Source organism: Lepidochelys kempii, chromosome 8 (assembly GCF_965140285.1).
Source record: "Lepidochelys kempii isolate rLepKem1 chromosome 8, rLepKem1.hap1, whole genome shotgun sequence".
Taxonomy (NCBI): domain Eukaryota; kingdom Metazoa; phylum Chordata; order Testudines; family Cheloniidae; genus Lepidochelys; species Lepidochelys kempii.
This window is the reverse complement of record NC_136387.1, coordinates 83,609,773-83,624,477: the sequence shown is the minus strand read 5'-3', so window position 1 is coordinate 83,624,477 and position 14,705 is coordinate 83,609,773. Positions and strand designations below refer to the sequence as shown.

Sequence of the window (14,705 nt, the reverse complement as noted above, 5' to 3'; positions counted from 1 at the left end):
GGGCCGAGTAGACTTGTAAAACTTTAGACCCAACATTGTTTTGTTTTGAGTGCAGTTATGTAAAAAACAAAAAAAAAAATCTACATTTGTAAGTTACACTTTCACAATAAAGAGATTGCACAACTGTACTTGTACGAGATGAATTGAAAAATACTATTTATTTTATCATTTTTACAGTGCAAATATTTGTAATCAAAAATAATAATATAAAGTGAGCAATGTACACTTCGTATTCTGTGTTGTAATAGAAATCAGTATATTTGAAAATGTAGAAAAACATCCAAAAATTTTAATAAATTGCAATTGGTATTCTATTGTTTAACAGTGTGATTAACCGCGATTAATTGTTTTAATCGCAGTTTAATTTTTTGAGTTAATTGTGTAAGTGAAGTGCAATTAATCGACTGCCCTAATAAAAACCCACATCCTCCTTTCCTTCTCCTGACCTAAAGAAATCACAGATTGATAATACAAAAACTGTTTCCACATTCAGCAGCATTGAGTTAATCCTGCATATTACCTCAGGGCACTACCTAATAACCCGCAATGTTTCTAGGTCAGTTTTCGAAATTAAAGAGTGATGACACAGTTTTATGCTTAACAGTACTGCCATCTTCTGGTTCAAAATACCACCCAGTTCTAACACACAATTACTACTGGAGCTAATAAAGTTACATAAACCATTTCAATTTATCCTATTGGAGAGACAGAATACTCAAAATCAGATTTCCCCTACAAAAATAAACTTTCAATATTTTAGTGTTATTGGTTTATACTGTAAAAAGGAAGGAAAATGCTGCCAGAGAACTTAGAGTTTGATTTAAGAATATTTACTTTGTATATTTTGACATTGGATGTGCTGCCAATTTGTGTTTTAACAGTTATAAAGCTTTAACTCTTTGAATCTCATTGTCTGTCATTAAATAATTACACTGTTCAACACACACACAATTTCCTGAAACTATGAATATGTAAACACATAAAAATGCTAAAAAATGCTTAAAAATAAACATTATCTATCAAAATCATAAAAATATAAATAAAAACACCAAGCCTACACCTATTGTGTGAAAAGTAGAAAGCGTTATTTCTAGCTAAGGAATATCTTTTACAGATATTTCCCATTCCATTAGCTGTGTCTGAAACTTAACTTCCAGGGATTTAGCCCAATTATCAATATGAACTTCCACTATTTGTTTTAGGAAAGTATTAAACAATGAAGCTTAATTATCAAGGATAACAAAGCTAAAAATGACTTTACTTTATCGTGAATTCACTTTACACTATCACTCGCATGTGAAAAGGACATCCCTAATTTGTACTGTCACCTCCCTGGGTAGAGATCTCCTCCTCATGACAGGAACTGAAAAGGAAGAAGTGACCTACCTGGCTAGTGAGAGCTCCTACCTGAGTCTGACAGACGGAAGGCTCGAAACTTGATAAACATCTTAAACTCTGCAAATCCCACTTGTCTAAAATATGGGATTTCTTCCACCCCTTACTGTTTCCATCAGATCATTTTAGTTCACTTAAAAAGGGATTTTAAAAAAAAAAAGCAACTGAGACCTCAGGATCCCAAGACCTTCTATTTCTGTGCTGAAACTGGCAGCTCTAGGTTCAGTCTGTGCTGAGGTGTTTGTAAAGTGAAGCCTATGAAGTTTCAATAGCTCTGATTGAAAGTGCTCTGAAGAAAGAAACGAGTATTTTTTTTTAAATGAAACTTTTATTCTACTCACAAATATTTCACTACTTGGATGTGGGTAGAAAGAAAGCTTTTTCTTTTGGGTAATTAATGGTTTCACTTCACAGAAGTCTCAACCCAAACCAAGTGAAACTTCAAAGGTTATACACATCAGACATCATAGCTGATGCTCAAGGTGAAATTGCCAGCTGTAATCTGGTAGCACAGCTATAGTTAACGAGCTGTTGTGTGACTGTGTAATAAGATAACAGCTAAGCAATCATGTAAAACAAGGACAAAGTTCCACTGAAGAGTTCTGGCAAAGTCAAAGCAGAGAGGGAGAAAGAACCTTGAGTGGTTTGCCATCTGTATGATCCCAAATGGAATTTCCTTGTAATACAAGGCTGCATTTTTATTATTTATTACCTGTCAGGAGTAAGCAGCATTTTAAAAAAACAGTCCTTATCTCTTTGAATTAATTATGTGCATTAGACTCTAGCAAGTTCAAATGCAAGCAAGAGCCCTTTTTTCTGCCGACTATTAAAGGCTGAATTGGATTCACATCTTCCTCAAGGGCCTCCATTTCCTGAACAATGCTAAAGGTTGAGAAAATGGAACGAGCTTTGGAGAAAGACACCACCAGTAGGATAAACAAACAGCTTGAGCAAATGAACAAGAGGGGCCTACAGGCAGCTTCTGGCCTAGATGGTGAGGATGTGCTGATTCCTATGGCACCCCAGCTACAAATTAAATCTGCCCTTGCCTGGCAGAACCCCTTGTGAAGGCAGCAGCATAAACACTGCTTGTACTCCTGAGGATGAAACCTCCTAGAGCGACAACTGCTTCCACTGGCACAGTTTGACCCCATTATGCTATCTGGGGTAACTTTAGTCCAATATTAATTGCACAGGTAGAAGCTAAGTTGAGTAAGGGATGGATAATCCAGTAGACTTTTTAGTTTGTCCAGTGCTCAGCAGGTATGCCAGAAACGTGATTCTATATGATAAGTGGGATTTTCACTACCTATGGATATCTGTGAGCCAGAAGGGGAGAGACATTGCATCAGGGATTCTGATAACATCATGCTAACTTCGAATGAAATGACATAGCCTATGAATATATCTTTGCTGCAGAGTTAGCCCAGGCTCTCGCTCAAGCGTCATCCTAACCCTGCTCCAGTACATATATAAAGCCTCCCACCTGAGTTAAGTGGTGCTTTCAACCCAGCCTAGCTGGCACAACTGAGGGTGTGGGTTAGAGCATGGGTTCTGTTTTCATTTGGGCTCATAACCTTCCAACTTTGTAGTGAGGAGACAGGCTAAATCACATGAGTGCTATCAGTCCTCTAATGCCTTCCCCCCACGTTCACAGAAGGGGAGACAAGTTTTCCCACAATTTTCTCTCTCTTTGGTAGAATAAAACTCTGTAAACCAGAAAATGTTTACAGAGTTAAATAATAATGCTGAAAGTTAAAGTGACTAGGTCCGAAAGCCTCATGCTAGAGGCCTCAGGGCCTTGCCTCACCCTGCCCCAGAAAAGAATAGAGGAGAAGTATTCCAAGCAGCCTAGCGTGGCTACAGGGGAGCAGCCAATCAGAAGCTAGAAGGGCCATATAAAAGGAAGCAGCAGAGGCAGAGCAGTTAGTTGCTGCCTGGAACTCAAAGAGGCAGCTCTGGGTACCTGACTGGCTAGAAGTGCAACAGGACCGCAGACAGCTCACTGCAGGCAGGACTGAGCCCAGGAAAGGCTGCCAAAATTGGGTGCTTGGCTGGCTGGAAGTGCGGCAGGACCATGGACAGCTCAGTGCAGGCAGGCTGAGCCCAGGGGACTGAGCCCAGAATCTAGCAGATTGGGCGACGGTCCCATGAGGGGCACTGGTGGTCTGGTTGAAGCCTAGGGAGGGCTGCTAAAAGGACGGCAACCAAAATGGGCCCCTATTGGGCTGGTAAAGATGACAGTATCTCCAGGAGGAAGCATTTGTACTACAGCCCCATACCAGGGCTGTGAACAAAAACTAGAGGCTGTGTACCCAGAAGGGGGGGTCAGCATGCGTGTGACTTGGCCAGAGGGCTGAGTCACTGAAGACTTGCTGAAAGAATCATCAGCCAGGGAGAGTGCCTGCGAAAGATGGATGCTACCCCATTCAGAACTGAAAGAAAAGAAGACTCATAGCTGACTAGAAGGGAACGCTTGCAACAGGCGGGTGCCGCCCCATTCTGAAAGAGAGATCGCAGCCATGTACTGGCCAGAGAGGGGTGCTTGTGAAATGCAGGTGCCGACACCATTACAGTGACCCAGAAATGGGAGAAACCACGGAAGGGGCTTTGAGTTCTTTTTTAATTATGTTATTGTAGGGTACCTAAAGATGTGTCCCCTTCTCTCCTCATTCTACAATTTTTATTTATTTTATATTTCATATTAAAAATTCAGATTTGGCTTACCCAGAAATCTCTGTGGTGGCCGGAGAACTAGCAAGACAAACCCCACATGAAACAAGAGGGAGTGATTTTGAAAAAGGAAAAGCAAATCCAAAAAAAGGCACAAACCTCATTAAAAAACATTTTGTAGGCCACCTTAAAAAAAAAAAGATTTAAAAATATGTATTATACCCAGTAATCAAATGTATAAATGTGTACAGATTAAAATATTTTATATTTATATAAAAATATGCATTACACATTTATAAACATCTATGTATAAATGCTACAGGGAGTGCTAACTCAATACTGAGTTACTTTCTTATATTTTCTTTGCAAAGCTTTTTCCTCTTTAAATGTTAAGGAAAATATTATGCTTGCTTAGTAAAATTAATATAATTTCTGTCCTTTGCAGTTCTTTAAAAAAACTTTTGAATAACGTTATTTGTTATACAGTTAAAGGAAAACGTAAAGAATCTTTTCATTGCAGAATTTTTAAGATGCTAAAAGAAGTCCTATTCCTAAAAAGCCATTAACACGCGACAGAAGCAATAGGGTAAAATATCAAAAGAGAACCCTTAGCTAGTCCATCTAAACATTTGAAAGGCTCAGAGTTAATGTTTTGGTATATAAAGTAATGAGTTCAACAACTTAATTTACCATTAAAACAATTTTTTTTTTGAAGACCCCTGAATAAGCACAGCATTAGCCAAAATAACCTCATGAAGAACGGAATGTACATTTAAATAAGCTTCCTTTCTGCCTAAATTATGTTAGTAAGATCACTTTGGCAACATATTTGAAAAAAAATGTTTATTTTTTAGACTTTACTGTCAGTTTCACTGCAAGTAAACACAGAGGGTTGAAAGCCAGAACACATACATAAAGGGTATATGCCAATGATTTTCTTCTCAAAATCTCATATCCACATACCAGGAAAAATAAAAATCTTATTTAGAAATACCCTTTAGGCTCAAAGTTTGCTCATGATACAATCCCTATAAAACAGTACAACCAATCTACTGCAGCCAGCCTAGGGAATAGAGATAAGGACACAAATACTAAATAGGAGATTTTAAAAATATGCAAATTATCTTCATAATATAAAGTGAGGGTCCCAACTCAGAAAGGTAATTCAAGACAGAGGAATTATCTACAAAAGAGCTCTTCCAATTCCAGATACCTTGGAATACCTAAAATCCTTACATTAAAAGATTTCAAAAGTTTCCATTACACCAATTTTTCAGAATTGTCTCCTGTATATTGGTGTAATCATGGGAAAGGGTGATACTCTGTCATGCTATATTACTTAATGAAGTTTATTGAAGGTATTTGTTTATTGTCCAGGCACAGCAATCACATTAATTTTAACAGTGGTCAAATATTCAAGAGTTCTTAAGTGATTTAGTATTTTAAGTCCCATTTTCAATATGCAGAAAATTTGTAGGATTATCACTGGGAAGACCATTGACCCACATATTTAAATTAGAAACTATGTTTATGTTCAGCTAGGGAAAATTAAATAGGTAATCTGGACTGTAAATGTTCAAAGTGTCTCATTACAAGTTAATGTCATAGAAAAGTTCTACTGCTTTCTAACATCACCTTCATCAACAGCTGTACAGAAGGTTTAATAAATTCCTCAGACAAAATCCCACATAATAAGCTTTTTTAGTATAGCAGGCCCTGCAAAGTTGTATTTCAGTACAGCATTGCTTTTTTAAAAAATTTTTTTTAAAAACTCTCAGACTCAATCACAGCACAGCCCACTCACGAATACAAAAAGTGTGGACAGCCACTCATTCCATTGTATACCACATGAACTGCCTTCACCGCCTTTTTTTTCTGTTCCCACTGACTAATGTTCAGTCGCAACTACAACAATCACTTACATCCAAAAGTAAGATTAGGATGGCACTTACTGAATTGCAGTCTTAATTTAATGTGATATAGAAGCTGGAAGAAGAGCCAGTATAAGACCAGCCAACCTACCCAGGGCCAACCACTAAGTGATCTGTGGAGCACAGCAGTCCACAGTTTGACGAACTCTGATCTCTACTAATTACCATTTCACACTATTGTCCTTCTACATGTCTAGCACCTCCTCATCTTTGCCTCATATCTCAGTCCCCCTCCAAGCCAGGGACTGAGGGTTGTGACAAGGGTGTGTTGAGAAGGAGGATGATCTGCCAGACATTTAAAGAGGACAATACTGGGAAATGGTAATGGGCAGATAAATTTATTCCTAAGTTTTTTTTGCACTTAAAGTTACTTTTCCTCGCTGTTCACTGTAGTGAAATATAGCTTTGAAGACTCTTCCATGCTGAGAGCTAATTCATTTGAGGAATTTATTAAACATTCTGCACAGCTGTCTTTGAAGGTAGTTCCAGAAAGCCACAGAACTTTCTACACTGCTCCAAAAGGCTTTTTCTATTTTTTTTTTTAAAAAAGTTATGTTTTAAACCATACCAACAGAGCTACTGAAAACTGAATCCTGAAGCACTATAAAATACATTGCTGCTTGAAAAAAAACATTTGAATACTGTAGAACACCTAATATTATTTTACAAAAGACCAGCACACAGTAGATCCATATGCTGTATACACCAGATAATAATACTACAAATCTAACATACTAGACTAGAAGCATCAAATATGGAGGTGTCTCCCACTTACGCTAGAACTCACCTACCTGTTACTACTATACTTTGTCCCTTAACTTACCTACAAGTCAACACCAAAAATCAGATTTTTCAGGCCAGAAGGAAACACTATAGTCATCTAACCTAACCTCCTCTGTAATACAGTCTACAGAATTTCATCCAGGTGTACTTCCTTTGTGTGTGTAAGTAATAATATTAAGAAGTGTCTAGTCCAGGGGTGGCCAACCTGTGGCTCCGGAGCCACATGCGGCTCTTCAGAAGTTAATATGCAGCTCTTTGTATATGCATCGACTCTGGGCTGGAGCTACAGCCACCAGCTTTCCAATGTGCTGGGGGATGCTCACTGCTCAACCCCCAGCTCTGCCACACGCCCTGCCCCCACTCCACCCCTTCCCGCCCCCTCCCCTGAGCCTGCGTACCCTTGCTCCTCTCCCCTCACTCCCGCTGAGCCTCCTGCACACTACGAAACAGCTGATCGGGAGATGCAGGGAGGGAGCGGGAGGCGCTGATAGGCGGAGCTGCCAGTGGGTGGTAGGCAATGTACATTGGTAAATTCTGGCTCCTTCTCAGGCTCAGGTTGGCCACCCATGGTCTAGTCATACACACCAAGCCAGTACAAGCATGTGTGCCTGGCATCATAATAGTTCCATACTCATAACAGTACTTCTTCAGGACTAAAAATTAAAGATTTACTGTACCTGACTGGAAAAGAGGTCCCAGAACCTGCCTCTACCATTATGCAGAAATTGGAAACCAAAGCAGTTGTTTTACATCCTATCAAGCTCCAAAACTTCTACTATTTTCCTAATGTTGCTTCCACTCATAAAAGATAAAAACTACCTTGACCTTAAGAATATGAGTTAGAAGAGGTACTAAGGCAGTTTCAGTGTTAGTTTAGGCTTTGATCTGTATTTCAATGCAAAATGTGGAGACCGAATACAGCATGAAAACAAAATGCAACTATATTAATACAAATTACACTAAGTTTTGAATTAAGTGAGATTTCATTTCCCCTCTCCCCCCAAAAATGCACCTATGTTGCACTAACTTTCCCTCAAACTCTCAAAAACAGCTATCCATTATCCCTTTCCATAATACAGGGTGATATTTCATACCATGAGCAATTCTGTACAGCGTTCTAAGAAAAATGATGAATCACAAAATATTTATATCCATATCTATAGCTATCTATATACATAAATCAGTCTATAACTGGATTCATATTTCTTCCTGGTAGATGGCAACACAGTGTTCTCAGGTCATTTTACAAAGGGCTGTAACAGAAAGGCAAATACAACATGACGGAAACTCAATAATACAAATCAGTCATCTTGTACATGCTCCCAATAGATGGCAACAGAGTACCAGAAATACAATGAACCTAAGGCCTTGCTTAACTATTATTGAAATAAGAAGCCATCAAAATGGTTATCAGTGGGCCCACTCCAACAAATACTTATGCCTAACTAACTTTACTCACATGAGTAGCCTTACTCAAGCCCATGGTACTATTCCCATAAGTAAAGCTACCCAAGGGCACAAGTGTTTATGCAGGATCAAAGCATCTATTAAGAAACCTGGCAGAGGGTTGGGGGTTTTTTTGTGTATAGCAAGCTACCTCATTGACCATCTCAGAGGAAAGATGAAGACGTATAGAGTTTACTAGCAGTGATATGAAGTAAATAAATGTTTGTGGCCTATTTAACAAGAGCTTCTAATAAGGAAAGTAAAAACTGGTTTGTTAAAAAGCTTTTGTTGATGGCCATATCTTGATCTTTACAACATAGTTTAGAAAAGGGAGAATTTTTCAACAAGTAAGTATTTAGCCCCCAAATTCCCATTTTCCAGGCACTTTTCAGCTTTCTTCAGACAGAATGATCAGCCATACATCATTTTGCTGCGTGAAACTGGCTAGGAATTAGGCCAAAGTGATGTCTGAAAGTACAGTGACTGAGTTTAGAGACAACTATAAGAATTCTTTAGAGCCTTAGATTTTAGAAATATTTATCTCAAAGTATCAATTTAAACTGAAAACTAGAAGTCCTGTTTTTATCATACAGTACTTAAGAGAGAATACACTTCGTCAATTGGCTGACACTCCCTGTATCCCCTCACTCTCTCATGTATACATACTACATGGAGCTCAAAATATTATTGCAGAGTTGCTTCTCTGTGGCTACTTCTCAAGATTTAAAAGCTTTATTTTCAAATAAAATATCATATTAGAAGACACAGAAGGCAATCCTCTGGATTTTCAATGGAAAATTAATCTAAAAATAAAAGGGACAATCACATTCCCCCAGAGGAGGGGCTGAGATATTTTTGGTGCAGGCCGGTATAGAGAGGATTTTGTACCTTTAATGAGAATCCTAAATCCACCACAATTTTATAAAAATAAACATGGACAGTGCAGACTGGGCTTGCACGCTGAACAGGTGCTGTTGGGTGCCAAAATGCAGCAGCATTATATCAGCTATAAAATTCCTTATGGCTGGATTCTCTAGTCTAAAGCCACTTTGTGCTATGTAGCCCTAAACCATTCAGACAGCCATGGGGAGAATTCCTCTTGCGCAGGTGTTCTCTGTACCAGTGGCTAGATGGAAGAATGAGGCTCAGCTGCCTATTGGACCCAGCGCCCGTCTCCCCCACCCCCACCTCACATTGCATAAGAGGAAGGAGGAGGATGTGTTGGAGTGGTACAGGAATGGGGGCATGGCAGAGCAGAGCTTCACCCTGCCTGACCCCACCCTGCCTGACCCTCCAATGATGCAAGTTAGAAGTGCTCCTATTCACCCCTAACTTGCGCTGGAGCTGTGCTGCCCTGAATAAGGGAGTTGCAGCCCCCCATGTCAGATGGAGTGGAGAATCAAAGCCTTACTCATTAAAATATACTGCATGTTCACAGACTTCATATGGAGTATAAAACAGGTGGGTACAGCTACAGTATATGTTCTCTATACATGAAGGTATATGAACCAAAACTGAAAAAAAAAATATATATATATATACCTGATTTCCAAGCCAACTAAGTTAGGATCCAGAGCAACAGTCTCTGTTGTAATTTCCACCTTTCGTACACTGCCAAAGAAGTCTGTTATTAGAACATTCTGAGGATCTCTCTGAAAAAGATCAGTCCGGTGTCCAGGTGTAGAAACACACAAACTTCTAGGGCATACCTGAAACTGAACATAAAAAGGATAGTTACGTTTTCTCTCTCACATTTACTCTTTAAATTAGTCTCTGTTGGTGTCTGTCAGAATATTGTTGGGAAAGGAGAGACAATCGCTAAACAAAATAAGCATTGATTTTACAGGTATCAATAACACATGCAATGGTTTTGCACACTTAGAAAAGGCGATTTAACTAAAGAACTAAGAAGTGCTGCTTTGTCATGATTATGCATGTAGAAACCTCTTCCGCTCTTGATATGCATGTAACTCCCATTAATATTAATTTTGTCATTAGAGTTAAAGAGGAGTTATAGGCAAATCTTCTGGGAGAAAACAAGCCGTTCATCAGAACAAGCTGTTTTTCAGTGTACATGTGGCAACTTCTGAAAAATAATAGTAGGTGGGAATCCTATAGGTTGATCAAAGGGAGGCAAGTGAGGCTAGATAAGTGTTCACACAGCCTTGGAAAGTCTACTCAGTAGCTAATTAAAAAGGTTGCAAAAATTAAGCAAGAAAATTTGGATTCTTGACATAGGTCCAGAGGAGCCAAAATCCCAATAGTTGTTTCCCTTCTACAGCCTATAAATTAACTATGAATTAGAATCATCACATATTAAAAATAATTTAGACTTATTTTAAGTTAGTGTAGATGTGTCTGCAGCTCACACAACATATTATCCAGAGATCAGTGCCATTGCTATGCTGAATTCCAAAATGCATCACTGACACTCCTGTAAAGGCACAGCCATCAAGGGAAGGAGGCAGTAACAAACTTATCCAGGTTTTCTTTAGACACCAAGAAATTCGATATAGCAAAGACTATACTGAGAGTATGTAGGCATCAGTGGGGACAAACTCAACTTAGTATTTCAAGTGGCTGTAAAAGTTTATTAAATAAGTAATACAACAAGACATATGGTTCTAGCAACCTCTGAAAGCAGGGGCACAAAAGGAGATGATAGCATCACTGCTTATGCATCATTGCTGTCCAACCTCTTCTCCCCCCAACCTTTCCATTTCTGTAAACACGGCTTTTCAGATCTAGACATGTACCTTCTTTCCAAAACCATAACAAATCCTCCTAAACCCATGGTCTAACCAGGTGTGTATTCCCATTCAAAGTATCGCACTAGGGTATCTCCAAATCTCACTTAGGTATGTGGGAACATCCCACCTTTCTAACCTCTACAGGCAAGGGATGGTGGGTTACTGCCCAGTCCATGAGAAGCCACTTGATCATAAATTAAACACACAACATTATTAGGGCTGGAGAGGACTCTGGCTATAATTCTTGCTGCTAGGACCAAGTACCCAAATTACAATCCTCCAAAACACAACAAATGCAATCCAAGACCATTTCCTTGCCATCGCTTAGGGAAAGATTTATGAATATGACCCCACTCTCCTGATTCTCAGTCTTCCGCTCCCCAGTAGATATTGCTGCCTCTGATAGGCCATAGGAAATACAGAACCAAATGGAGGAGTGGAAGGTGAGAACAGTTCCTTAGTGACAGAAAGAGAAAGAGCAAAGATTCCTCCAACTACTGGCCCCCGTTTAAGGATGGCAACAAACTACCAGGCAGCTGGACTAGTATTTTCTCTTCCCATTGGAACATCATGATGTACTAGACTAGTAACTAGATGGTGCTGGCTCTTATCAGTTGCTTTTATTACCACTGGAAAAAACAGTGTTTGAACCAAAAGGTGTTGCCAAATATCTGCTTTTAAAAAAAACAGGAGGAACATCTAATAATATTTCCTATGTACCTGGCAGAAAATATGCAAAAAGCCAGACAACTATGTCACCAGCCAGGTATCCTGGGGCTCACCATAACACAGCTTATATAGCATCATGTAGCAGTATAGAAAATACAACAGTTAGGTAGCAATAAAATCAGAGTGGTCCATTTGATGAGACCTATTCATAAAAGATATCAGAGAAAACAGAACCTTCACTTCCACATAGCTGCCTATACCCATGTATCTTCCATCCCATTTACACTTGGGGTGCACACTGGCTGCAGAGCTAGAGTCATCTTGGAGGATTACATCTGTGTTTTTAAGCATGGCACTTACATTGAACTATGCTACTCTCCAGACTCTTTGCTAACTCACCAACTCTGGATCCCACCCATGCCTTACCAATTCTTCAAAGCATTTTGCCTTTTCTTGCAGGCAACCCCTTCGTTTACTGTTCCAACTTCATTGTATACTGGCACAGGAAAGTGATCAGAAAGAAGAGAGAAGTCTAGTTTTCTATGGTTGTTCTTAACCAGCATTAGCAGCTCTGGAATTGGGGAGACACAAGAGCTGGGCACATGGATGAGTTTGGCTGTATGTCTTCAGATAAGTGAGTACATAAGAGATTTCCCCTGTGGCCATCTTGCAATCACAGCTTCTTAAAGAGAAAGATCAATTATTTTCCTTCGCTCTTAGCTCCTCAAAGAGCACAACCTTAAAAATCTAAATCTTTAAAGCCCATGAATATCCATAATATTTGTTTTGTTTTAATTCACAAATTATTCAAGACATAAGTCTTCTATACTGCAGCTATGCCATAAAGCCACTGCACTGGCTAGGAATGTTGTAAAACATTGAGTAACCGTAACAATTTTATATTTCTGTAATGTCAACACCACCACAAATGGAGGTGTATAAATGATTCAACAAACTACCAATGACTTTTCAAAGCACATCATCCATAACTTTTATTTATCAGTTCCCAACAATTTCAAACCTAGCACCAAAGGGTTTTTGATTGAAGTTGACTCTGTTGCAAACAGCTTCAAAGACCTCAGAGCAAAAGCTGCTTACTAATTCTTCTTTATGTTAACTACTGAAGGCACATGACATCAACACTTCTTTTATCTGGAAGCCCATTAATCCGCTCTCTTATTGGTGAAACAGTCATGACAAATTCTTCCATTTTATTCCTATAAAACTGCCAATTCAAAAAATCCTCCCTCTCTTTCAACAGGCACATTCTAGGAGTGAATGAAATCTGTGATGAACTGTATATGAAAGGGATTTAAAAAACACATCTTTAAAAACCCAAAACCATCCTCCTTTAGGGTCAATTGTGTTTTTATCACAAGCCCAGAGGAAAGGGTGCTGTGTCAGCTGCACTGCCCCAGGAATTTCTCAGGAAGCAGTCTGCAACTCTGAGTGCATCCCTTCTCTACCTAGCTCAGTGTACCTTCCTCCATCATGCTAATGGACCTGTAGGCACCAATGAAAATAAAATCATAAGAAGTATACATTGTCTAACAGAAAATAACCAGTTTGCCCCGGAAAGGGTTAAAGTTAAGGTAACTGCAGAGGATAAGTAATTACCAATTCAATTATTTCATTGATCTGCTCACCTGAAGAGCATATTTTGCTTCCAGAACTACAGATTTTATTTCAATCCATTGTACCTACATTCACCTCTAACTGCAACAATAAAATTCAGTTTTGAATCCATGAGAAGAGTTTTGCTCTGCTAAGCATAGATAGCAAAACCATTCTCTGCCTTTTTAGGCTTGAAATCAGTCAAATATCAAGTTGGAAGTGTCAGGAGTGCTAAAAGAAATAATCTGGTTGCAAAATACAAATAAATAAATAAATAAACAAATAAATAAATAAATAATAAAGTGTTAGGGGTATGATAGCTCACTGTGCCATAATCATTAGATGCCAGGCAAAAGCTCATACATGTAAATAACTATTAAAAATGAATGTTGGGAGAATTCAGAAAGTCAGAACTCTGAAGTATTTCACTTCAGCCTAATCCTGTTATACTTCATCATGCCAAAAACCATGCCATCAACTTTAAATTAAGTTTCAAAGTGTTCTTATTAATTAGTTCAGCAAACCAGGGGTGGGAGTGGCAAAGGGGACTTATGTGATCTTTGGATGTACAAAGAAGGAGTGGTAAGTAGAAGTAAGGAGGTGATTTTACCACTGTACACAGTATAGGTGAGACCAACACTGTAATACCGTACACAGCTCCAGGGTCCACATTTTAAATAGGATGTTGAAAAACTGGACATGTTGCAAATAAGAGGCACAAAAAAGATTAGATGGCTAGAAAAAAAAATGTGTTATAGTGAGAGACTTCAGGAGCTCAATCTGTTTGTTTATCAAGCATTAGACTGAGAGATGAAATGATTGCAGCATATAAGTACATTCATGTGAAGAAAATATCAGGCACTACAGAGCTCATTAATCTAGAGAAGAAAGGCAAAATACAAGCCAGATGCCAAAAAAATTCAATTGCTCCCAATTCCATACTCTGTCTTTTGCAGCAACCCCTAGTGGAGGCAGCTAGACTGACTCTTGCTCAATTTCAGCCCCAGGTTCTTCCTGTCCAATGGTTCAACCCACCCTGCACCACTCCTTGATGTAACAATGTGGCATTGCAGAAGGTCTTCCGCAGAGCGCCCTCTGTTGACCTGTTCTTTGGCCATGTGATGGCTTCTTTCTGTCTATACCTTCCATGACCTAGCCCTCTGGCCAGGTCACCTTTCAGTTCAGTCGGGATAACGAAAGTCCAACTGAAACATCCAGACAAATGAGTCTTCCGCCCCTTTTGGACTTTTCTCTTCATCCCTACTCTCAACCCCTGAGGAGTTTTATGCTCCTTAAACTGAGCACTGCCTTCCCAGGCCTTTCCCCCTGGATGCACTTCTACTCAGCAGATTTTCTTTTGGATGACAAGGTATAGAAATAGATGCAGATTTTTCTTCTAACCTAGAGAACATGAGTTTAATATATAAAATTTACTCAAATAGGT

At 39.1% G+C, this 14,705-nt stretch overlaps 1 protein-coding gene across 4 annotated transcripts in view; it reads right to left on the bottom strand.

Moving 5' to 3' along the window:
- Window positions 1-14,705, bottom strand: part of PIGK (phosphatidylinositol glycan anchor biosynthesis class K) — a 128,521-nt gene that overhangs the window by 88,354 nt on the left and 25,462 nt on the right. For 3 of the 4 annotated variants that reach the window (XM_073357297.2, XM_073357298.2, XM_073357296.1), the window contains exon 9: window positions 9,771-9,943. In XM_073357297.2, the coding sequence (XP_073213398.1) occupies window positions 9,771-9,943 (173 nt within the window). Of the gene's footprint in view, window positions 1-7,172; window positions 8,036-9,770; window positions 9,944-14,705 lie in introns of those variants that run through there. The other variant, XM_073357299.2, reaches the window with a different exon arrangement.